The 25,000-nt window shown below is 36.5% G+C and overlaps 1 protein-coding gene across 1 annotated transcript in view; it reads right to left on the bottom strand.

The window, feature by feature from the left end:
- The window catches only part of LOC137976064 (THO complex subunit 1-like), a 31,612-nt gene extending 8,288 nt beyond the window's left edge, over positions 1-23,324 (bottom strand). The window contains exons 1-21 of the mRNA XM_068823330.1: positions 23,241-23,324; positions 23,086-23,159; positions 22,936-22,996; positions 20,502-20,568; positions 19,639-19,757; positions 17,359-17,407; positions 17,186-17,281; positions 16,616-16,689; positions 11,776-11,843; positions 9,815-9,923; positions 9,272-9,366; positions 9,074-9,119; positions 8,833-8,874; positions 8,637-8,695; positions 5,399-5,465; positions 3,463-3,513; positions 2,889-2,959; positions 2,071-2,103; positions 1,203-1,271; positions 683-748; positions 287-370 (exon numbers count right to left, since the gene is read on the bottom strand). Of these exons, the coding sequence (XP_068679431.1) occupies positions 287-370; positions 683-748; positions 1,203-1,271; positions 2,071-2,103; positions 2,889-2,959; positions 3,463-3,513; positions 5,399-5,465; positions 8,637-8,695; positions 8,833-8,874; positions 9,074-9,119; positions 9,272-9,366; positions 9,815-9,923; positions 11,776-11,843; positions 16,616-16,689; positions 17,186-17,281; positions 17,359-17,407; positions 19,639-19,757; positions 20,502-20,568; positions 22,936-22,996; positions 23,086-23,159; positions 23,241-23,291 (1,451 nt within the window). The 5' untranslated portion in view covers positions 23,292-23,324. The remainder of the gene's footprint in view (positions 1-286; positions 371-682; positions 749-1,202; positions 1,272-2,070; positions 2,104-2,888; positions 2,960-3,462; positions 3,514-5,398; positions 5,466-8,636; positions 8,696-8,832; positions 8,875-9,073; positions 9,120-9,271; positions 9,367-9,814; positions 9,924-11,775; positions 11,844-16,615; positions 16,690-17,185; positions 17,282-17,358; positions 17,408-19,638; positions 19,758-20,501; positions 20,569-22,935; positions 22,997-23,085; positions 23,160-23,240) is intronic.
- Positions 23,325-25,000: the final 1,676 nt, after the last annotated feature.

The following is a 25,000-nucleotide window of genomic DNA, read 5'->3' as shown; positions in this document are numbered from 1 at the left end:
ATCGGAGATTTTGAATTTAAGATACCCTTTCAAGGAAAGAGCCCTACTCGGCCCAAGGGAGACAGGTGTGCAATCTCACTCATTTTGTTAGTTTGTTGAAGCTAACCACCCATCTTACGAACGGTTGCGTTTCCGAGAAAAATAATTGAGGTAACTTCCTGGCACCTTTTCGGTTGAAATGATAAAATTAATAAAAAGTTGAAGTTGTGATAAAAGTACGATTATGGTGCCTTACAACGTAGTTGCAAATGATTAGATCAGTAAGATTCTTTCACAGAGTCCTTACTTGTATTCATCTTCTACCATGGCTTCAGGATCAGCTTGATCTATGGCTTCAGAAAAATAGTCCTCAAGAGATGGAAGAAAAACTCTGAAATTTCAAGAGAAAATATGATTGCACTCCTCAAAATATATTTCATATTAACACAAGGTCTTGACTGTTGTTTGAAGTAGTGATGAAGTGGTCATGAATGCATTTTATGTCCCATACTGATTAAATACATGCCTTGGTCACAATACAGTTCAAAGGGTCAGTAATAGGTGTAATGGTGTTTGAAAGTGAACAGACCTGACCCTCTGCATGCTGAGCACAAATACTTTGTGTACATGTAGACAACACATTCACTAATTATTATAAGAAAAACAGAAGATGTAAAAAAACACTTTTCTCCAGGAAGTTCACCTGTTATCTGCTTTACAAGCCTCTAGATTGTCAGGACACAAATTCCACAGACGGGTCAATTCATCACTGTGAATATTAGAAAACATTATTTGCCTTTTGCCTGTTATGGAACACATAGCCAGTGATGGTAAGAAAATTTAAGGGATATATATACTTGTTGAATCAGTGGGAAGGATGCATGGCTGTAATCCATTATACGTCATGACCTCTAGCCAATCCTTTTCCCATCGGGCCCGACCTTAATCAGTCAATAAACGCTTTATCACATGACCAGGAAACGTTTCAAGACTGACAAGACTTCTCAAGACTTTTCAAGACTTAAAAACAAGACTTGTCTTATTTTCAAGACTGCACAAATCTTGGGTTAAATGTTACTTATTTGAGGTAATCAAATGAGATACTGAAAGATGTTCTTCAAATCCTTAGACGAATTAAACAGAAATGACAGTACACAGTATTCTAAACAGCCTATTGACAATTGACAAAAATTTCGAAAAACAGGAATTGTTCACAGATTTACCTTCCCATAACCACTTTTTTTGATTTCCAACCAGCTGCAACCTCGTCTCCAATGCTGGCTTTGCGCTTCCTAAAGCCAAATTGAAACACAAGTTATGGTATTGTAACCTTCCTTACCGTATATAACTCCGTTCAGTTTTTATAGACAAAAGAAATGGGGCTCCGACTTGAGGTGGTCTAACAGCTCGTGGTCTTTCTATTTTGCGATTTTAAGACGGAGATAGTAGGTGCGTCACGGTTTTGTTCTTCCAGTTGCCAACATTAGGAGTTCAATTTCAATCCTCAGTGAGAACCTGTTGAGGCACTTTCAAGAATCCTGCAATGTGATTAGATCGCTCGGCAATGATGAAATTTAAACAAGCTACCATATTTTTGTGACATAGCGTTGCATAGAGTGGGCTTGCTTTACAATACAATACAATACAATACATAATTCATTGACCGCTCCTCATAGGGGCTTTTCAGGGCCAATGAAAAACAATCAACGGAACGACAGAACACAAAAACAACTGTTAAGAATCCCAACTGGCCGGAGGCAAACCAGTTGGCTATTTACAAGTGCAGCCGGGAAGTTGAACCAGGAACAAATTCAACTAGTTATTAGAACGGGTCTTGAACCCGGGATCTCCGGAGCTCAAGGCAAGCGCTCTAACCACTGGGCCACACTGCTTAACATAGGCTTTTTAACATAAAGACATTTTGGAAGGTAATTGTGTTGAAACAATGTTAGTTAACTGTATAAATTCTAGACTGCATGACAAACAGGGCGAAAACATCAAGTCTTTATCTTGCTTAACACTTGCTTAACAGAAATGCTACTTATGGAGGCTACCCATAAAAAAACATAGCATCCAATTAACACATTTCACCTTGTTGATGTTGGCTTAATGTCACTTTCAATTCTGCAAAGCAATGAAGAATTTCAATACAATGACAATGATATCAAGAGTTAACTATCAAAGGACAAACAAGTAAAGACAGTACCAGTACAGATCAAGGGTTCTTTCTAATAATAACTTAATAGGCCAAGAAATCATGGCGAAATTTCTGTACAAACTTTCTATTTGGTGTCGACAGTCCATTCATGAAGGGTAACCAGTCACACATGTACATGTAGCTCAAAAGCTGTTTCCTTTTCATATTCAGAAACTGCTTTAGTAATCTTGCCTACCTTTGCCTATAGGTACAACCTCATTTCATCACTACATGTATGTTTTGCACTGTGTATAAATATACTTCTAAGTTGTACATTCATGTGGTTTTACCATGCTGAGCTAACAAAATTTAAAAAACTGTGAGAATTTAACATAACCAAGGATACAGTGAGCAAAATAAAAGAAGTTTAACTAGCTTTCGAAAATGTATAAAGTTTGATGTTTTAGGGAACAGGGAGAGCATAGTGGCGAGAGCACTTGCCTCCCAGCAATGTGGCCAGGGTTCAATTCGCAGACTTTGCGTCATAAGTGGGTTGAGTTTGTTGGATCTTTTTTCTGCTCCGAGAGGTTTGTTCTCCAGGTCTGACTCCGGTTTTGCTCTCTCTTCAAAACCCAAGCTATCTATGCTTTGAGATGTGTTGATTTGTTTTGATTTCTGTATAGTGTCCTCAATTATTATTGCCCAAGTGTTAAATGCTGTTGACACTTAAATAAAGTTCACTATAATTACTATTTATCATTGATCAAATTACCTTTCCTTTATAAATGATGGACAGCCCTCATTTTTCCATGATATCCAGTTCTCTTCTCGTTCTAGGATATGCTGTATACACAAAGAAAACACTACATACATGGACTTTTCACCCCTCATTTATATTTTAAGTGAAAATTCTGGAAAAAGTTTCACATGAATTTTTTTTTGTGAAGAAATGAGTTAAGGTGCTTAAATCTGCTTGCACTATGCATTGTTATGATAATTTTAATCCACGGACTCCAGGGAGTGAGACTTAGGTCATGTTCTATTGGGATCAATCGTTTCAACCGCAACCAGCTGTAAATTGGTTGAAGTGGTTGAGGTTTCTCAATAGAACACTTTTCCAACCGTTTTCGGTTGAAACGCGGTAACCCCTGGCAATTTGAGATTTTGGGGGGTGGTTCAGCAGTCAATGGGTTAATTGAGTGTGGTGTCAAAAATACTATTGCAATTTAGTGTTCTTCACAACATAAAAACAATCATTTCAAATGAATTCGTCTTTATGAAGCTGCCTTTAACTAGATCATTGTCCAAAAATCCTGACATTGGTTTACGAAAACTTAATGAACTACCTCCACAGCCTTTGCAAATTTATCCCCATCTGGAGGCGTTTCCTTTAGTAACTGTAAAAAAAAATAAAATAAAATTCTCATTCTCATTTTACATGTTTCATAAGGCTTACTGTAACGTCAAGTAATATGCAAAATTTATGCTAAAAAATGCTTAACAACTCTGCTCAGACAATACAAGAAACAGATTTTAGACACTAACGTTAGTCGATTCATAGATTCAGACAATAAGAATGGCCAGAAACAATAATATTACTGTAACCACCCATAATTGAGTTGAGACAGAGACAGAGAAAGAGAGAGAGAGAGAGAGAGAGAGAGAAACATGAAAAATCAAATTACAAACTGTAAGATACAGCCGTAGGAGTTGAGTTTTTTTGCTCTGATCCCTGAGGACCAAATGATCTCAAAACTTGGCAACATACATTGTATCATGCATGACCGAGTTCAAACACTCCATTTAAAAAGCAAAATTAATGGTCCTAGAGCAACCAAATAGCGAGATTTTTACTCAAATGGGGCAAACCAATATTTAAAAGGAAAAAAGAACTTATGCTATCTTTTTGGCAAAGTTATGAAACCATCACTAGGAAAGCAAGTAGTAAGATACAAGTAAAGCTATGATCTTCGCAGATATGAGAGCAATTTTTGCAATTGCATAGAGAAGCCTGAAAAATTCAGGACTTCAACAGCGTTTGAACCCGTGACCTCGCGATTCCGATGCGACGCTCTAACCAACTAAGCTATGAAGCCAGTGACGTTGGGAGCTGGTCATTTGTGGGTTCTAATGGTCCCGTGGGGAATGAATCAATGATCAAATGGTATATGAAATGAATCATATATGAACTGCGGATATAAAATCAAGTGAAGCTATGATCTTCGCAGTTATGAGAGCAATTTTTGCAATTGCGTAGCGAAGCCTGAAAAATTTAGGACTTCAACGGGGTTTGAACCTATGACCTCGCGATTCCGGTGCGACACTCTAACCAAGTGAGCCAATCGCAAGGTCACGGGTTCAAACCCCGCTGAAGTCCTGAATTTTTCAGGCTTGTCTACGCAATTGCAAAAATTGCTCTCATAACTGCAAAGATCATAGCTTCACTTGATTTCATATCCACAGTTCATATACAGTGTATGATTCATTTCATATACCATTTCATCATTAATAAGATACAGGCCCAATTTTGATATCCAACATGAAGAACACTTCAAGTGGAAGGATTTGCTACCTGTTTCCAGCAATAATGTTAGTGTTTGAGATGGCATTACTTTTAGGTATGGGCAACTCGACCAGTTTATCTTCAGTTAAGAATAGGACAGTTTTGTGAAGTCAGTTGTCTGCATTCCTATAAACAAGTGACATTGAAGTTGGGGAGAAGAGCCAGGGGACACTTTGTGACACATATTGAAATCAGCGTGGCATCTATTGCTTGCACTTCTAGACAAAATAATCTAAAACCACTAAACAGTTACTGTAGGTTTACATGTTCTCAAATGTATGACTTTCATAACTTCTGTAGTTGATATATTAACCCACACACTGTTCACAAAGAGTAGAGAACAGAATCAGTTCCAGCTGTTGTGGTTTGGCCTAAGGTAATAATACCTCATATGGAACCCTGAGTACTGTGGTATTTCCACCTTTGTGCAAAACCAGTCCAAAAAAAAATTACTAAAAATAGGATGGAATTTTCTAACCAAAACCACAGTGAACACAAAAAGCACTTTTCTTTTAGGCAATATCCAGTTGCAACCAGACGAAATATTCCTTTATTCCCCTTGTGGCCTCTTCAAATCCTTCACCAAAGAAACAATCTGGTTAATGAATCTCAATAATCCAGATTTGGTTTAAGTATCCAAAAAGCAGCACAAGACCCATTAATTTTACAATCTAGACTTTCCCAAAGAAATGCAGCCTTGAAGACAAACTAATGTTTACCTCGTACACTTTGGATGTCATTTCTTTTACCCAGGCACTTTGCGATTCATTGAGGACTTGATTTGTGCTATGGAGTACAATAAAAAAGCACAACCTTAGTACCTTCCATAGACCCCTTTTAAAGTGTTTTCTCAGCTTTTAAATTCTATTTAATTCCTTTTTCTGCTTTAGGAAATGCATTTTTTAAAATAGAATTTACGTAAATACCTTGGTGTCAAGTCATCAGCAGAAGATGGCACAATCTGAACATATCTTGTAGCTCAATTTTATTTATCCCTTGGTTTAATTTTTTTTTAAACCAGTTCAAAATTTTTGAACCAGACCAAAATTTTTGAACCAGTCCATTTTTTTTAAAACCAGTTTGGACATCTTTCTATAATGAAGTAGAACTCTTTATGGAGTATGTATAAAATAAACTAGAGAAATCATTTTAAAATTATTATGGTGGATTGTTGTCTCTGGTGCTATCAAAGACCAACAAATTTTAGTGATTAGGGTCAAATGCTCAGCTTAGTGATTTGGGTTAAGTACTAATCCTAACTCACAGTTATTGAAAGCTATAACCATTTTAAAATGGGCGCTTAGACTTAAATGCTGTTTATCAGCACTAATCAAATGGATGCTTAGACTTAAATACTGTTTGTCAGTGCTATTTGTAGACAGTCTGCAGTTTGTAGTCTGCAGTTGTCATACACCTCTTGGAATGCTAACTGTTTCAAATAAGACAGTGCATAACCCTAATCACTAAATTGAACGCTTAGCCCTTATTTTTAAAAAATAATGTGGGCAGTGTCCCTAACCTTGCATGAAAGCTAACCATTCAAAATTAGTGTGCAGTCTACAGTCTGCAAGTGTCAGACACTGCATCCTAAGTAAGGGATTGCCACACATTGTGGTGATTGGAGTAATCACTTATTTGAAGTGTTTAGTCCAAAACAACCGTTGTCTTGGTCATTGGGTTCAGAATATTGGTTCATGGTTATTGGAAGTAGAGCATTCTTTCAAGTGTAGGACAAATGGGTTAACGATGAAATGATATATGAAATGGATCACATATTGAACTGTGGATATGAAATTACGTGAAGCTATGATCCTTGCAGTTATGAACGCAAATCTTTGCAATTGTGTAGAGAAGCCTGAAAAATTCCAGACTTCAACAGGGTTTGAGCCTGTGACCTTGCGATGCCCGTGCGACACTCTAACCAACTGAGCTATGAAGCCACTGACATTGGGAGCTGGTCATTTGTGAAGTTCTGAATTTTTCAGGCTTCTCTACGCAATTGCAAAACTTGCGTTCATAACTGCGAGGTTCATAGCTTCACTTGATAAATGGGTTAAATTGTAAAGAAGCTGTGGTGCTGTGTCAGTGTAAAGGTGATATAAAGAAAAGGGATTATCAAGCGAGTTGATATCATGGTAAATTGACCACTGTAAAGAAATTTGAAAGCTGACATTTTGAGTGTTAGCCCTTCCTCAGAGCTAAACCCTTTTCTGTTATTCACATAGAATAGGACTACTTTTTGTAATAAAAAGACAGTGACATTCTTTAGTGATTCCTTTGGCAATATGACTTGTTTAATTCAACATTCATAAAATTAATATTTGTCTCTCAGATTTTCAATTAACAAGAGCAGTATGCAACTACCTGAAAGTAACTACATTTTTTAAAATAACGTTACAATTTTTGTACTGTTACGATATAATAAACTTCAATTATTTATCTTGAAAGAAAAATACTCATTTTGCAAAATGGCCTGTTTACGAGCTGATGTAAAGGAAATTTCTTTGGAATAATCGAAAGCAGCATTAGAAGCATAATTTCTGCACAATTTCATGAAGCCACTACTTGTATGCTCTGTGAGAAATTTGACTGTGTACTTGGGGCAAGACTTGAAACAGTTCCTGTTTTGAAACTACTTTCTTGCTGTTTCCTGTGAAGAGTTTGCCGTTGCTGTAATCCCATTTCTTTTGAGTTATCATCATTATGATATTCCCATTTTGTTACTTGTTTCAGCTCAGGTCGATCCTTGTTTCCTGAAAGACCACGTTGTTTCTCTGTTTTTTTCTTTCAAGAAATGTTTGGCCTTGTTGTAAAAATCATCTTCTAAATAACTTCATTTACATGTACACTATTGCACTGGCATGACTTTGCCATTTTATCACTGCTAGATTTACCACATGTGGCTCTGGTGTCCAAATGTGAAGAAATTAAAGTTTGGACCAAAAGTGGCTTGGGATGAATAATAAATTAATCGTTATCTTTGAGAAAGTTACGACATTTTTTAATTTCAAAGACATATTTCAATGTTACAAACATCATCGTCAGTTACAAAATATTTGAAAAACCATTAGGACTATATAACAACTAGATGAAACATGCATAATTAAATATGATTAAGTGACAAGAAATACATATTTGAGTGAGTTACAGAGTGTTAGAAAGAATGTAGAGCCTAAAGCGTAAGTGTCAGGTTGACGTGATGAGCTTGTCGGTTTAAATTACGCTTTTCCCAATTTATATGCATAGCCTCCTTGAGTTTAAGTTGAAATTTAGTAGGGGCGGAATCAAGGATTTCGAAACAATCTGCAGAGCAAGATTGACGGCAACGTTCTGAGCTGGACAATTTGCACGAGTTGCATGTGTGTTCAAAGCGATAAGAGAGTGGGCAGCAGATCCAGAGATAGGGAGTTCAAGTTCAAGTTCAGGGAGTGGGTATAAGGGGTATTCAAGGAGGGGGCTACCTGGAAGGTGAAGGGGGGAAGGGTGGGGTATCACAGAGGCAATGGGGAAGATCAGGGAGGGGTAGGAGAAGTAGAATGGAGAATAGGAATGTCACATTCTTTTTGAGACCCCCCAGCCCCTGCTTTTTAATACACCCCCCAAAAAAGGAAAATTCCCTTTTTGGCAGTTGATATAAACCAGTTTAAAAAATTTCATCCGGTTCAAAAATTAACAATAATTATTTTGAATTGGTTTACGAAAAATTAAACCAGGGGATAAAATTGAACTACAACATATACACCCATATTACGGAGCTACTATTATAAGACAATGTACATAGCAATATGATAATATTATTATTATAATGTATATTACATTCTATAAACAAGGCTAAAAGACGAAAACGTTTGGTTTGAATATTTTAATTTTTTAACTTTTAGCCTTGTATATAGAATATATTTTACTAAGCGAACATTATGGACATAATGTATATTATTATGTATGATGGTAACTTGCCTTTTAAACTTAACATTGCCCACTAGGTATTGGTATATTATTAACATCTGAATAAGGATCTGTAAGAGAGAATTCATTGGTGGAGACATGAAGCTAAGCAGTATAACAGCTAAAAAAGGTATTTTCTCATTATTTTAGCTTTAACATGCTCATAGCCCTGGCAAATATTAATAAAAGATATAAAAAACCAACTTACAGTCCTCCTAAAGTTACTGTCACTTAATTGAAGATCCAGGAGCTGCCAAAACATGAAAATGTATATTTGAAAAACATACTTAACAATTAAAATTTTCTTCAGATACATTTGAGGGACAACAAGTAATAATTTAAGAAGAACATAAACTCAAACAACACCACACAGACAACTCTTGAATGTAAACTCAAGTGGAAATAAGTCCCCAGCTGTTCAAGGATCTGACTTTGCTGACGTTTGGTACCTTTTCATTGGTCAGGAACTTTGCAAAGTAACGAGCCTCATCCTTGCTGTTGATCGAGACAAAAGGAAAGATTGTTCATACCTTCCACACATTTTTATATTCAAATGTCAAGATCTTGTAAATTATGTACATGTAAGGGTGAAAAAGTTTACCTTGGGCAGCATGGATTTTGATTTGAGAAGAAGAAAATCATTATACCTTCCATCTAGATTCTTTAAGTCCCCTGCCTTCTTTTTCCATGTTACATGTTCTAATTTGTGACTTTTAAAGACATTCAAGACGTCTTTAGTGTACTGAAAACAAATTAGATACCATTTATATTTCGTATACAAACTCTCGTGCAGTGCTTTTCTCTTGCTCTCCAATTCATCCATAACTTGATAGATGCATGCTAAGTATGAACCAATTTTTAATTGAAGGACACCATGAATAAGTGTGATCTGCTCATTCTAAACAGCTGGTCTTTTGAAACATTTTCAAGACAAGAAAAATGTATATATTTGCCAGGTTTCATGCTCTAAAATGTCCACTCTTTCAAGATAAGGAGGAGTAATCTTCAGTACTAGAAATACACCAGATAACTTTCATGGTTATGACAAAATAATGTACACATAGACACTTTCCAGATATTTTTTTATATTTTGAGAATAATATATTAAACAAACATGAATAAATCTTATTTTCCACTGATACATCCACACATGCATGAACCATAGTTAGTAGAGGAGACTGGTAACTTACATCTGTAAAAGGCTTCCATCCTGCAGTGTTATAACACTGAGTAGGATTTCTGAAGTAATCTTGCAAGGCCCAAAATTTCTTGTACAGATTAAAATCAATTGGAACATTACTGCAAATTAAAATGAAAAGGAATTAACAGCCTTCTGATGTCTTTCCTCTTCCTTAATTAAGATACCAATGAGAGTTCAAGAAATGACAACAGCTCAGCAACCAGAAAGCCAGAAACCAATAATATTTACTTGTTTAATTAGGAAAATAATCATTCAGTCTGCACGTGTGGCACAAACTCTACTACATTTTGTTTCTCCAACATAGCAATGTACCAGTAAAATGGCCAAATTTGGGGTTTTGATGAGCAAGTGAGCACAAATTGCTAAATGTTTCTTTTTCCATCATTACTTCAAAACCACTCATACCAATCATTAGTTATAGCTTAGAATATACATGTACGGCATATAATGTATAGTGGTTAATGGCTGATGCTATCTACATGTACTATAATATTTAAACAATAGAGTGTTTCTGTCAAGGAACTATCGGCTGATAGTTGCCCCGCGGAAATTTGATGTTCTTAAAACAAATATTTGCCTGAGAAGCGAAGCAAATATGCTAGTTTTAAGAACATCAAATTTCCAAGGGGCAACTATCAGACCAATAGTTCTGAGACATAAACACTCTATTGTCTTTATTGTTCACTACTAAATTTTCTTCCATGCCCCAGCTCAAAAATCATGTTGAATTATTTTCAACTTTATTAGACGAAAGCCGTGTCAGCCAATGTAAAATATGAAAAAGAAAACAAACAAAAACCCTGTTAATACAATTTCGATTGTTTATTTTCCATAAGGCCACTTGTTTACAGAGGTATTTAATTAGGCGGACGACTACTATCCATCCGGGTATTTTCCTCGGACGGGCACTATGGGCTGATAGTGTCTCTCCGCGGACGAACACTATCGCGTCGCGTGATCAATTTAAACCAATAAGAATCGGCGAAAATTTAGTGGTGAACTATAAATAGAGATAGACAAGCCTAAAAGCGGAGCTCACGGGTTATTAATTTTATTCTTGCTGGCCTTACTTAAGCATCAAATTTACAGGATAAAACAATTTTGATTTTTCTTGTTTAGCCTTGACGAAAAACAATCAAATAAAGAAAACCAACCAAAACAATCTAAAACCAGTTAAAACAAGAAGAGGTGAAAAAATAATATATATCCCCTAACGTAGGAAGTTTATAAGAAGAGCGTATCGCCATACTGAGTAGGTTACCAAAATAATACCATCACAGTTGTGCCAAATAAACTTCCAACCGGAAATCAAATATTCAGAATCATCTTCTTGGATTAAAACAGGGGGGGGGGGTGGGGCGGGGCGGGGGAATGCAGGAATAAAATATTTTCCACGCCGTTTTCCACCTGAACATGAAAAGCGTACATAGTATGGCCATGTAGCAGCATCAAGCCACAGAAAGCGCACAGTCAAAAAATTAAGCCTCGTTTATTTTTGGGTGTCCTGATTACAAGAAGTTAGCCTGGCTTGAGCTTGCAATCCAATCAAAAGACCAATACCTGGTCCACAGTCAACTTAACAAAAAAAAGGCTGATGTGGTCGCATGATACTGGTCAGCGGATACCTTGTTTTGACAGGTATCGATTGACCATAATGCTGTAAACGGCTGCAATGTTGGGCGTATTGATTATTATTATTGTTTTTATTATTGTTAAATTATTGGGCAACTTTGTGCGTAACCACCCACAAGCAATACCGCAAGCCATGATTACCATGAGAAGAGCAACTCATGGGTTCCTATGACTATGGTGCTCCACTTGGCAGCCCTTTGGGGCCGGCGGAGCTCCACTAATAATAATTATTTACATTATTATGAGCAAAAAATTTTCCTTGACTTGTTCTTGTTTTAAAAATAAAAACTAGAGACTGGTCATGTAAACCTTTTGTACCTTGAAGTCAACTCTCCAGCTTCTCTGTCATCTACCTCCATTTCACTTCCAGTGGTGGAACTTTTATCCTACAACAAAACATTATTAATTATTATTATTAGAGCAAGTTTCAACTGAGTGTCATAAAACCATACCAATTGATGTAATTACTTTGGCCAATCAAAAAGGATGGAGACAATCCAGTAAACCAATCAAAAGTCGAAGTAATTACACATAGCCGACACAAAGCGAGGGAAAATACACCTGCGCGAGCCACGATTGGTTTTGGTTTCACTTCTGATTGGTTGTAAAAATGGCGCGACATCACTGAGTGACGTAATACAATACCAAAGCAATTTGCTAATTACTTTTGACACTCAATTGAAAACCACTTTACTGAGACCAATTTTAACAACTCCATTGCTTATGTATTGTTACAAGGATTGGAATTATCTGGAAAGTTCGCGAAGGTCAATGTCACGCAATGTGTTGTTTCAAGAATTTTCTAGAACAGTGACTCATCAGTTTCAAAATAGTTTGTGACTCGTAAGTTTAAAAATACAGTTTATTGTAATAGCTGCCCGTAAATAGTTACTTTTGGAAACTTCTAGACTCTCTTCGGATACTTATACAAATAAGTGGCTCTCTAGTCAGTTGGTTGTTGTTGTTGTGATTCGGGACTTAGCTCCCTGTCTGTGATTTCCAAGTGATATTGTGTGACAAGTGACAAGTGACAAGTGAAGGGATTTCCCTGTTCGTGTATGATTCTGACATTCTGCTGTCAAGTTTACAGTTGGTTTCTGTGGAGTGCGATACTGTGAAGGAAGTCTTCAGGAGATTTCGTCAACGAATAGGACAGTACTTTGCCTGTGTCAGATAAGCATAGAGAAGTATTCCAGTTAATTGTAGTGAGATTGTAATAAGAGTAGTTGTTAGCTCAAGTTAAGTTGTCTCTTGTTGTTTACAGTTAAGGTAATTCCTTAGTATTGCATTGCGCATCCCTACTGCACACGATTTTCGCGTCATTAGCGCACACACATGAGCACGTGCGCATACAAAACGTAAGAGATTTCGCTCAAACTAAGCCCGATAGCGAAAAAAATGCTCCTTTTCTCTCAAACGAGCACAGTGACCCCCGATTTTTTTTTCAGGTATTTGCTAAGAACAGTCTAATAAAGAACATATTTGAAGAAGAAAAAAAGTTTGATAGTAGAACATGAATTTTTTTTGGAAAACAGTTCCGTACTGGATGTAATTTACCCAAGGCGAGGACTTCAAGCTAACCACGGAACTGTCCCAAAAAGTGCACTATTCCCACAACCAGGGAATCAAAGTCCGCGTAAATGAAGCATTACTGCTTATGTAAATAAAAGAAGCTTTATTTTCAAAATAAAATTTTGTGTCTTTGAAGTAACCAAGACTTAATTCTGTATAAAGGTGATTCGAATTTTTAACGCGAAAACAGTAAACATACCCCATTTTAAGAGCCTGCTGACGCGTAAACAAGCACGGTGACCCCATTTTTTTATTGCATTTTTTTAATGTTCATATCATGAATGTTAATTATGCCAAGTTTCCAAAAAAGTTTGATAGTGGAACAATTTCAAGGGAATTACCTTAAATAAATTGTATTTCGTGGAAATAAACAGGATCTAAGCTTGCGTGAGCCCAAGCCTAACATCGTAACCCAGCAATGCGTTGTTTATTTATTCAAGTGTGACCTAGCTGTGCAATGCAGGTCATGTTGGGTACACAAAGGGCCACCTTCACACACGCGTTGACGAACACCGTCAACAGGCGTCATCTATTTACAGGCATTATTGCAAAGAACATAACACTGCTGTTCCAAACAATTTCTTAGCACGCTTCAATGTAATCAAGAAATGCACGAACAAATTTGACTGCCTTGTTAATGAAATGCTGTGTATTCAATATCTTAAACCAGCATTGAATGTACAGTCGGATTCTCTTCTTAAGTATTCATGTAATTAGCTTGGCACTCTTTTATGCAAATTCGTTTCAACTTAGCCTTTTCACAAACCGCATTTTTTCTTTATGTAACCTTGATAATGGCGCAAGATGCCCCGAAACATTGGTTTCTATCACTTATATTTCTTGTTTCATTTTCGTGGAAATAGCGAGGTTATTATCTTTCTGCCGGTAATTGCATGTAGTTACCATAACAATTCCTATACCCTTGGTCAATTACTTCCGGCCCGCACTTTATAATGTTGTGATATACACAAGTATCATACCAGAACCGCCTCTAATTTTTGCACTCATACATGTATCTCAAGAACTACATGTATCAAGCAGTTTACCGTACTACAATGATTCTTTTACAAGGTCCTGAAGTCTGGAATTCTTTGCCTACTGCTATCACTAGCTCAGACGAAAAAAATGCTTAGTACATGTTCTTTTTTAGGACTTTGTTTTTAATTTCATCTCCATTTTTTCTTTCATATACCTGACATCAACTCATTTTGTCATTTAGCAAGTTATTATGATCCTGGGAGGATCCTAATAAAAGCCTTGTGGTTTCTGGAAGTCTCCCATCCAAATATATCTCATATATGTTACATGTATGTTTGTTCTATTTAATTAATTAATTAAGTAATTAAGTAATTAAGTAATTTAGTTAGTTAGTTATTATAGTAACTCCTCCTTTTAAAAATTTAATAACCTTTTACCTAATGTGAATATTTCATTAGTTATTTATTAGTTAATGTAATAATTTATTATTAAATTTTGTATATGTAATTATTACTTAGTTGGAAATTTTGAAATAAATAATTTAATATGTGGAGGTCCGGTGCCTGACACATTAAGGAGCTTCCACTATTGGTAGCCAGCTCCTAGATGGAGACTTTTTCCATGGCTGGGAAATCCTGACCAGTAACCCAGCCATGAGACCCATGCAGCAATTGGGGACAGGCATCTGTCACACTGCTAAAAAACAGAGGGAAAGGGAGAAGGGAGGGGCGAAAATGCTAAGAATGCATGTTTTTTCCACTACAAACCCAAAATGCTTAGGGTACAAATGTATGTCCTACAGAACACAAACACAGGAAATCATAGCACATGTATTAACTGAACAAAGCCACTGACCAAAACTGGCACATGTACCTGATCCTGTTGTTAACTCCATTAAATTTCATTTACCGGTAACTGCATTAAGGACAATGCCAAATAATAAATTTTTCCACAAGGTATGACTACACAGGAAAGTAGATCTTATTCTGGGTTAATGGAATGTGAAATGCATTTTTCTGAGATCATTAGCTTTGTTTTTTTGAAAAAGTGGACACTTAAATTTTTTTTCCTTAAGGACAGTGCCTACTATTGTTATTGCGCATACATTCTGCGCATCTCCAGATACTCAAATTTCCTATCGCTGATGCTTACTAATGCAGGGATATTTTTGCGCGGTTTAAAACTATGCAGATAAAGTAGATCTTCGTATGTACTCTTGGTATCCAAAAACAAAATTGGGGGTAGCCATGCATTCTTTAGAGATAATTGAGCTTCAAATTGAGAAGGAACATACATTGCTTTGTATTTTAGAGTTCTTTACAAATATTGCTCATGAATTATCTTTGAAATATGCGTGGTTACCCCCAATTTTCTTTTTGGATTTCAATAACACTTGTTAAGATCTACCTTTCCTGCATAATCGTAAATCGGGGCAAAAATACCTTTGAATTAGTAGGCACTGTCCTTAAACAGTTTTTATCGGCACAGATGCTTACTCACATTAAAAAAACATGAATGTCAAAGATCTTTAAAATGAATAGCAAATTGCAACCAGTAATTCTATAAAACTAATGTTTTTAATCACAAAATCGTGAAGACAGAGCCATTTTTGAGCCTGACAGCCCTCCCCTATAGTTATTATAGTTTCACAGCCCAAAAAATTAATCCTGACTTCAATGGGCCTTAAAGTTTCATTTTATACCATAAAAAATTCATTAACTAATTTTTGTTCAGTATGTTTGTCTGTTATTGGACGCCTCTCAATCTTTTTTCCAACTTTTGTTGTTCTTGGTGGCAGCCGATTGTACAGCACATTTAGTTTTTCTTAATTTCAATGATACATAGCCCTGGTTCATTGTAAAGTAGTGGACTCAGTAAAGATGGCTCTCTAATTTCTTCTGCACCATCCACTTTCTCGCTCCGATCAATCATTGTTTCTAGCTTTTTCAATCTGTATTAGAGAAAACTGTTCAATTACAATTTTTTTTTTTTTGGTCTTTTCCTACAAGATACATGTGTGTCACACTGCAACTGAATAAATCTTCCAAGGCATTTCAATGAACAAAATCAGAAAAATAATTTAACTTGAAAAGATCGATAAAGAGTCAGGGCGTTACTGTGTGACAAAATGATTGCATGATGCGCAGAACGTATGCGCAATAAAAATAGGTGGCACCGTCCTTGAAACTTTGTGTCTGTTCAGTATAAACCAAGAGAAGACGAGGAAAATGATTGCACAAAAACTAGTATGTTCTATTATTAATGAAACACATAGTAAAATTTCCCAATACTGTTTTAAATACTGCTTCTGATAACCTTGTACATGTACAAACAAAAATCAATAGGAGTAGAATGGACAGTTGAAAGACACTGAGTCCAGAAATAAAATCCAGTCTATACATTGTTGGAAGAGAGTTGCTCTTACACTTTTTTTTTACAACTGCCCACCTCCTGCTTCCTTCTTGTACCTGGCAGATCACTAGCACCTCACTGTAATGAGCCATTTCAGCAAGAAAAAACCCTTTGTGACTCACTGCTATTACAACTGAATTACAGTTATTGTAATGGTTTATTCAATTAAATCTATAGCTTCTAAAATTCAACCCACCTTTTGATCAGCTGCTGGTCTTTGTGTATAAGTTGTAATATTTTCATAATTAAAGTGGCTCATCAAGTTTAATCCTTGAAACAACAATATATGAGGAAATACAAACAAATGAGTATATTTCTTAACGCAGAACTGTTTTATGAATGATAATTATTATTATTATTATTATTATTATATTAATATAATTATGTTTATAATATAATAATTATCATAACCTTATAGGTACTGCAATTAAAATGATTATGAAATACAAAATAGTTTTAATTTAAAGTACAGCTGTATTGCAATTTCTTTTAAACAGAACTCATCATAGTTCACAGATAAAATCTCTGGAGTGGTTTTACAAACCAGGGGAGTTATCTTGAAGTTCTTAGTTTATGCAGTACAACACTGACAATAATTAAAAATTATTATGCCTACATGTATTTAGGACCATTATGACAATTAATAGATTGTGTGCATTGGAACCAGTTTTTTAATTGCAGGCTATAATACATGTAGTACAGAATCTGGCTTCACTCTATTATTGAATTTATTAATACAGCATTACTTTACTCCCCATTAACTAACCTGACTTTTCAGAGAGGGGAAAGAGCCTTGCCAAAAACAGCTGTATCCTTCCACAAAATACAGTATTCTGAGATGTAGATAGACGGCGTAACAAATCTTAGGTTGAAAAAGACAAGAAATTCAGTACTAAGAATACTTGTTATTGATCCATGAAAATAATAATTGTCTCTTACCATTGCACATCCTTAAAAGAAGGTTTTTCCCAGCAGAAAAGAACAACGGCTGAAAAAGAACGAAACATGAACCAACTAAAGGTTTTCAAGGAGCAGAAGTAAAAGCATGTGCCTTCCACCTCACGTTTTCCAATTGGATTTCTAGACTGGGCATTATACATCTATGTAAACTGAGTTTAACCCATTGACTCCCAGGGGTTCCCCCTTTGACGAGGAAAATCATCTGGCGTTAGACAGAGTAAAATACTCTGTCAAAGGGTTAATGGGTCAGTGAGTGATTAATAGTTCTCTACTCTGTTCCAAGGGGTTTTCCCACTGGTACTTTCAAGACTTTTTTCCTCTCAAAGAAAACCAACATTTCCTCATGATCTTCTTAAATTTAATTTATGTACAGTCTCTTCAATAATACTAGTGGAGTACCATACTTGTGCTTGGATGTATGTGTTATGATTTAATTTTATAGTTGGTTCAAAGTTCTTTAAACTAGTCCATTTTTATTTTTACGTTGTTTCAGAAAAATCAAAATTGAAAGGGTTTGAAAAATTTTAAACCAAGAAAATTAATTTGAACCACACCATTATTATATTAAGCTCCAAACTTGATTAATAAAAGACAACAATTTTCTTTTAATAATGTCACTAAACAAAATTTACAGTAGGCGAAGTTAAAACTGAGGAATTGCTTGCTAACGATGTTACACACAATGGCAAATGGGGTTCCCCACTCTGTTGGGTGTACTTGGACAATGTTGCAGACTGTTGAAGATCTCATCAATTTTACTGTCTTTCCATTGGTTGTTTTTGGAGTCCCCCTCCACACATAATAGCATGGATGCTGCATTGTTCCTAGAATCTGTGGAAGTTAGCCCTCTGCCTTCAAGTGTGCAAAGTTCAACTGCCATTGAGGGTGTTATTTTTTATTTCCAGGGTCCATGCCATATCCTTTACCCTGGCACAGGTGAATTCTTTTGCATGTCCTGTGACCTCTAGAGATCACACTGCATTGCCTGTGGTTCCCACATGCTAATAATAATTATTACTAGGAGTTTCAGTGTGAAAGTGAGTGCTGGCGTGGAAACTGGGAACAGTGACTGGTATTTTTTTTTTTAACAGCTGCAAGTTTTTGAAGCAAGAGGGTACCAGAAATGGGCATGAAAGTATTAAAAGAGCGAAGAAAGGTGTGCATATCTTTAGCCCGTGTGGCAGGCATGTTAGTTCATTCTTGAATTTAAACTTCTGTTCTCCTGTTCTTCTAAATGGTTGCTAATGCATTAGACTTTGAACCTCAACTTCTCAACAAGCATGTGGTTTTAACTTCAGGTGTCAGACAACACCAACATTGCAGGCTCCACAGGCGTCCATTGCAGGATGTAATCATTGGCTTCAGTAGGTCGACACTCACTGTGCTTTCATTAATTTTTTGAACTTGTTTAACAAGCCATAATTTTTGTCCTCAGCAGACACATTGTCAATTGCACATGTTTTGAAACTACATGTAAGTGCTGATGTTAGGAGCACACTAGCACTTCCACCACTCGTTGTTGGGCCAGATTTCAGCCAGGAAAAAAATGAACCAGTGATAATATGGAGAAAAACCTCTCAGAGCAGAGTTGAGAACAAACAAAGTCAACCCACATTATTTTGACCCTGAGTCTGAGAATAGAACGAAGATCACATTGGTGAGAGGAGAGTGCTGTCACCACAATGCCATTCCTGCTCCACTGATTTAAGCGACTAAATGGCAGCTCATTTATTGCAGGTAGACTCTGAACCTCAACTTCTCAACTTCTTCAGATGCCAGACAGCACCAACGCTGGGTCAAAGTATTCACGCTTTTCTCCTTAGTCCATACTTCCTCTTGTCCCTGCCATTGGCTGTGTTTGAAATTCTAAAGTCAGCTTTGAACTGACAAACCACAATCTTTAACTTAGAAAGAAAGCAACATGGCTTATCCATCAGATTTTGTTGAAAAACAAAATAGGTTGCCACAAAGTGAATAATGGCAATGATGACAGAAGTAGACTGAGTAAATTGGATGAGGTTTCAACTTAACAAGTAGAGAGATCACTCTTGAGAATATGATTAAGTGGTATTGTGCCTTGAGAATACTCTGTAGCATTATGAAACTAATTTCATGTTCTGTTGCACGAACACTGTAATTATTATTCACTTTATACCCATTCACTGAAATAAATCACAAAACCACTGACTGTATTAAAACCACTGTTTTCTTGCCCATCCATAGTTGTAGTGACAAAATTTGCAGTACTTAATCACTCACCATTGTCCAAGTAGACACTTTTTCTTCCACAAAATTGAACAATGGGTCACATTGTTCTAAAGTGATACAGTCAAACATGTCACTCAGCAAAATAAAGACTAAGTTTGGAGAACAGTGTCCTAAGGATATCAAAAAAACCCTGCATGTACATTTAACAGTGTAATAAATCTTCAAGTATTAATTTTGTAAAGTTGAATGCTACACGTACAAAAGTGTAAATCAATAACACAGCACACCCAGTACAATGAATATAATTTCAATGTATTAAAATAATATTCATCTTTATTAAGTTGATAACTTTAAATTATGGAGGGGACATGACGGCTTATTAACCAATTGACACATCAAACACACTAGGACACTAGCCCCCCAGTTGACGAGTGAAATTGTCTGCAGTTAGACACAGTAAAATCTGTTAAGCCTCACTTCCAGATGTCAATGGATTGAAAAAATTAACCTCAAAGCTCTGGGTAATAAAGTAAAATTTTAATGTAAGGACTTGAATGAATGTTTTTTTTTTCAAGCAGCAGGGTCACACACCTTTTGACAAAGACAATCCATGAGAAGTGCAAAACAATACTTGTCTCCAGAAGCAAAGAATATTGGCCAGAGGTATAGAAGACAGTCAATTCGTATTGAAGGAAAGTAACAAAATTAATGCAAAATAATACAGTATGCATGTTTTATGTGACTAACTTTCTTCTGCACGGTTCCCTTGTCTTAGAGTTAAACTTATACTGTACATGTACACAAGCAAAATGAAACTAAGTTAATTTACTCTTGCAATAATTGCCAGTCTGAGAGTAAATTAACTTGTTAATTATCATTCCAAGGGGTTGAGTTTCATTTCCAAATGAAGTTACCTTCCACTGCAGACTTAATGACCAATTTAATCAAACATTTGCATCTCTCCACATTCTTTCCCTTTACCTAAAGCAGAGCAAACAAAAGAAGATGAATATTAATAACAATAATTTTGTTCTTAATATTCACAGAGTGGATTAGTGGCTAATTTACCAGATTTGCACGCAGTTAAGGCAGTTTGAAATTCTGCTTCTAACATTGACTGAATTTTAAGTCTTTATAATTTGCTTCAAAACTTAATTCTTAGAGGATGAAGATGTTGTAAAGCTGTCACTCGACCCTTACCATATATAAGTCCTGGTTGTTAAAATAATTAAAGTGAAGGAATTCTTGCTCTGACAAGACAGTGTTTCAGAGACTTGTCCTTCCGATAAGCAACCATAGGCGGATTTTGTAACTTGCGAGCATTGCGATGATTTGTTGTGATCAAAGTTGGTCATTGAGTTCTGAAAAAAACTGTTTCTTTATAGCAAGACCGGTTTCAGAAACTTAAGCGGCTTCCTTCATGAGTTGCTTTTAATAGTCCTCGAGTAGTTTTTTGGAAACTCCCGCTCTCAACCACTCAAGCACTAGTAAAAGCAACTGACGAAGGAAGCCATTTAAGTTTCCAAAACCGGTCTTGCTATAATGAACAAGTTCTTATCAGAACTCAATGGCCAACTTTGATGACAACTACATCATCGCCATGCTCGCAAATATTACAAAATCCCCCAATGGTTGCTTATCGGAAGGACAACTCTCTGAAAGACTATCTTGTTAGAGCAAGAATTCCATCACTTTAATTTAACAACCAGGAGTTATGTACGGTAATGGTCGAATGACAGCATTACAACAACTTGTCTTGTGAATGCTGCTTTAGCAGAAGTGAAAGAAAGGCTGGAAAATTGGGATTGAAGAGGATTTGAAGCCATGACCATTGTGAACACCTTGGTGTTGTGCTTATGACCTCTAAAAATGGCCAACTCACATTTGGCTTAATAACTCAATTGGTAGAGCACTACACTGGGACCACAGAGGTCATGGGTCGTCATGGGTTCAAATCCCATTCAAGTCTGAATTTTCATTCATAACTGCGAGGATCTTCAGCCTAAAAATGATGCATCCCACAGTTCAAATAAATTATGTGTGTCTTTCATTATATGGTCTCTAACACGAAACTCAATTCTATCACACTCTGCAAATACATGTTGTCAAGTGGTTCCCTCTGGCTGTGCTTTTTAACAATATTAAGTTTCATCTAAGGTGTTCCTTTCAGATCATTTAAGTGAGAGACTTGTTTACTATAATATTACACTTTCACCAATTGCAAACATGCAATCACTTTTCATTTTTGCCTCATATTACAGTGTATGTAATTTTATTCAATTGAAAGTGTGTGCTTCTCACCAGATGGCAAGGTGGTTTCAAGCCTTTGTTTCCAGTACTTCAAGTTAAAGGTTTTTCATTAAATGCTAATGGTCCGCCATTACTAACAAGTAAAAAAATTTTCTTGCAGTGCTGGCACTTATTAAGCAAACTGTTATAAACCTGTACACTGTAGTCACACTTTCCAGGTATATGTAGCCTTGAAACCAATGTATCGATATTTCACCAAACAATAAATATGATATGTACAATTAATGTACTGTGAGGAAAAACTTTGTGGAGTCTCCAGTTATTTAAGGGATATTACATTCTAATTAATCAACTGCCTTGCTTTAAAAGGAGTTGGTTGCCTGGAGTATCCAGGTTTCCTATAAAGTTTCACCTCCCCCCACCCCCCTCCCATACAAAATACTGCCCCCAAGATATTCACACTACCCTGCAAACCAAAAATGTGGGACTGATGCTTGGAATAGGGAATGGGGGCAAATAAATTATTATTACAGGAGCCCCCATTCGAGGCATCAGTCCCACTGATAAAAAATAGTAAAAGAAAAAGAAAGGGAGGGGTACACTGTAGGGTGGGAGAATGCTTCAAAACAAACACTACAGATTGCTGAAAACTGTCTAAGAACTAAGGAAACATGGCTGTGATGAAGCTGCAAGGATCTGAACCTGACTGCTGCTGTACTATACCGTCTCTCTTATCAATTGTGACTAAGATGGACTAATGAACGTTCACAGTCTTCACGGCCAGTAAAAACTTATTACACAATCCAAATTAAAATTGCTCGGGTTAAAGCACAGAAAGAGGGCCAATCATCTCTACATACATATGGTTGTGAAACAAAAGTGATTACGAGTTGTATTATGGTCATGACCTTCACTTAATTTCATAAGATTCTCTTTAGATCTCTTTAATTTGCATAAAAGGACCATATAGAGGTCCTGTGTTCTGGAGTTGTTCCATGAGCATCACTTGACTGTGACTCATCGTTAACAGAACTTTGCATACTACGTACAGTATCTGAGTTCAAATCAAAAACTTAAATAATATTATTTGACACCCACCAGTTGTTCCTTTACAAGATCTCTAAAAATCTGATCAACAATCAGTTTCTTTTCTTGTTCGCTAAAAGGATAACAAAAAATGCGGTAAATAAATCTATTCACCTTAGCTTCTCTGGCTTTAATAATACATGTATAAATTAATTGGTTTACCTTCCAGGAGTTTCTTGGAAGACAGAGGTAAAATCCACGAGATCATCAACATCTTTTGCTTTGCTTACACATGACTAAGAACGGAAGAATAAATATTTTCTCTGAGACTTTGCAATAATTTATCTTAATGATTTCAAACGAAGGAGTAAACTCACCGCCAAACGCATTGTTGCTGTTTTAAAATCCATTCTCGCGTCGGCCGCCATATTATCTTCTGAATCTTGCAAGGTCTTATGGGAATTTGTAGGGAACTATAGTTAAGAAAAGAGGCTACAATTGGCCTAAACTCGGGCCTGCAAAAATACAGTGGTGTATGGTTACTTTAGCACAAGAGAAAAGGAAAGAGAGAAGTCTGTCCTTCTTACATCAGCCCTACATTGTGCTTCTCTTGATGTTCGAATGTGTAGGTAGTGAATACCCGGACCCAGATTATCGTCAAACATAATGATAAAGCGCATTTTACCATAGGCAGCCCAAGTTCGCGTCACTAGAGAGCGTGTAATAATTAATTCACTCGTAACCATGGAGCTGTTCGAGAAGCCGCTGTGGGGATGGGGTAAGTGTTGTGCATGAAATGACCGTACCTCATCTGGTGGAGTTAATTTGACCTCGGACCCAAGCTCCGTGACCACTTTTGAAATCATCAGCTATCGTGGAATCGGAAGCAGAAAATGCTCATTTCCAGCCAAGTGCGCACGCACACGCAAATCACAACTAAAGTAAACAAACTTTTGCATATCGAGACCTGTATTTCTCCTTTGGAATCAAGTCTTAATTATCATTGAGAATCGAATAACTGTACAGCCTTTCAAACTATATCACAATTATTTCTAAAGCGCTGATCGCTGATGATATCAAATCTTGTAAAACTAGAACAGAACTATATACACAAGATGGCAATGAACACGATCGCTAATATGGCTAGTTGAACAAAGGATATAAACTAGACCATTACAAAGAAACAAACTGTTTAACAATAAAAAAAACAAAAAACGCCAAAGACAAAAAACTCATCTTCGTAGTCAATGGTACACCGAACGGGAGGCTTATTGTTCGCGGTAAAAATGGTACAAGCGTGAGGCCATTTGTTCGCTGTGCCAATGTTTTTACTTTGTTTTCAGAAGATTCCAATATGGCATCTATGTTGTTTGTCGAGTTATTCTTTGTCGCTGTCATCTTCAGAGTAGTTCTCAATAAAGTACCCACTGCTTATTAAAGAATTAGTAATTTGACTTGTATCGCTTTCAGTAGTTGCGCCCATTTCAGTCACATTTGAGCACATTTTTCATTTGATTCAGTTCGCGGAAAGACCCGTCGAAGCTGACGCTCGACATCTTTTAGTGTGAGTTTACCATGAAAAGCGTATGCCTTTATTTCTATGTGTTTCGATTAAGCCAACGCTACATCGATCTTCAGTACTCCAAACAACGCATCACAGAGCTCTGCATAATTTTGGACTACGTGGTTTGCTTTAAAAAAAAACCAATGTAAACAGCGTCACGTGCCTTCTATTGTGCATTGCCCAATCAAAACACCGCCACGTGGGTTTATATTGTGCATTTTTCTGCACAGGACCAAAAACTGAAATCTAACATGTTTGTATAAAACGTAACCTTTCCTTGTACTTGTACATGTTCATTGCCGTGACTTTAACATCTTCACTTCCCACGGCCTGCTCCCGTCTGACCTTGTAGCTCAGTCGGTAGAGCGGCGGAGATCTAACCCGAAGGTCGTGGGTTCAATTCCCACCCTGGTCAGAGTTTTTCTCTGTCCTTGTGTGGGCCCATTTCCATCTGTAGGGCTAACGCTCACATGGTTCATATGGGATTGAAATCTAGCACTTCACATTACACTCTATTCAGTTAACTCTGTTTAACATGTTTTATAACTCGGTGCCCTTACGGGCCCGAGTAAA

The sequence above is a fragment of the Montipora foliosa genome, chromosome 11 (genome assembly GCF_036669935.1).
Source record: "Montipora foliosa isolate CH-2021 chromosome 11, ASM3666993v2, whole genome shotgun sequence".
Lineage (NCBI taxonomy): Eukaryota > Metazoa > Cnidaria > Anthozoa > Scleractinia > Acroporidae > Montipora > Montipora foliosa.
The sequence above is the reverse complement of the archived record's forward strand: the minus strand, read 5'-3'. Positions and strand labels throughout refer to the sequence as shown.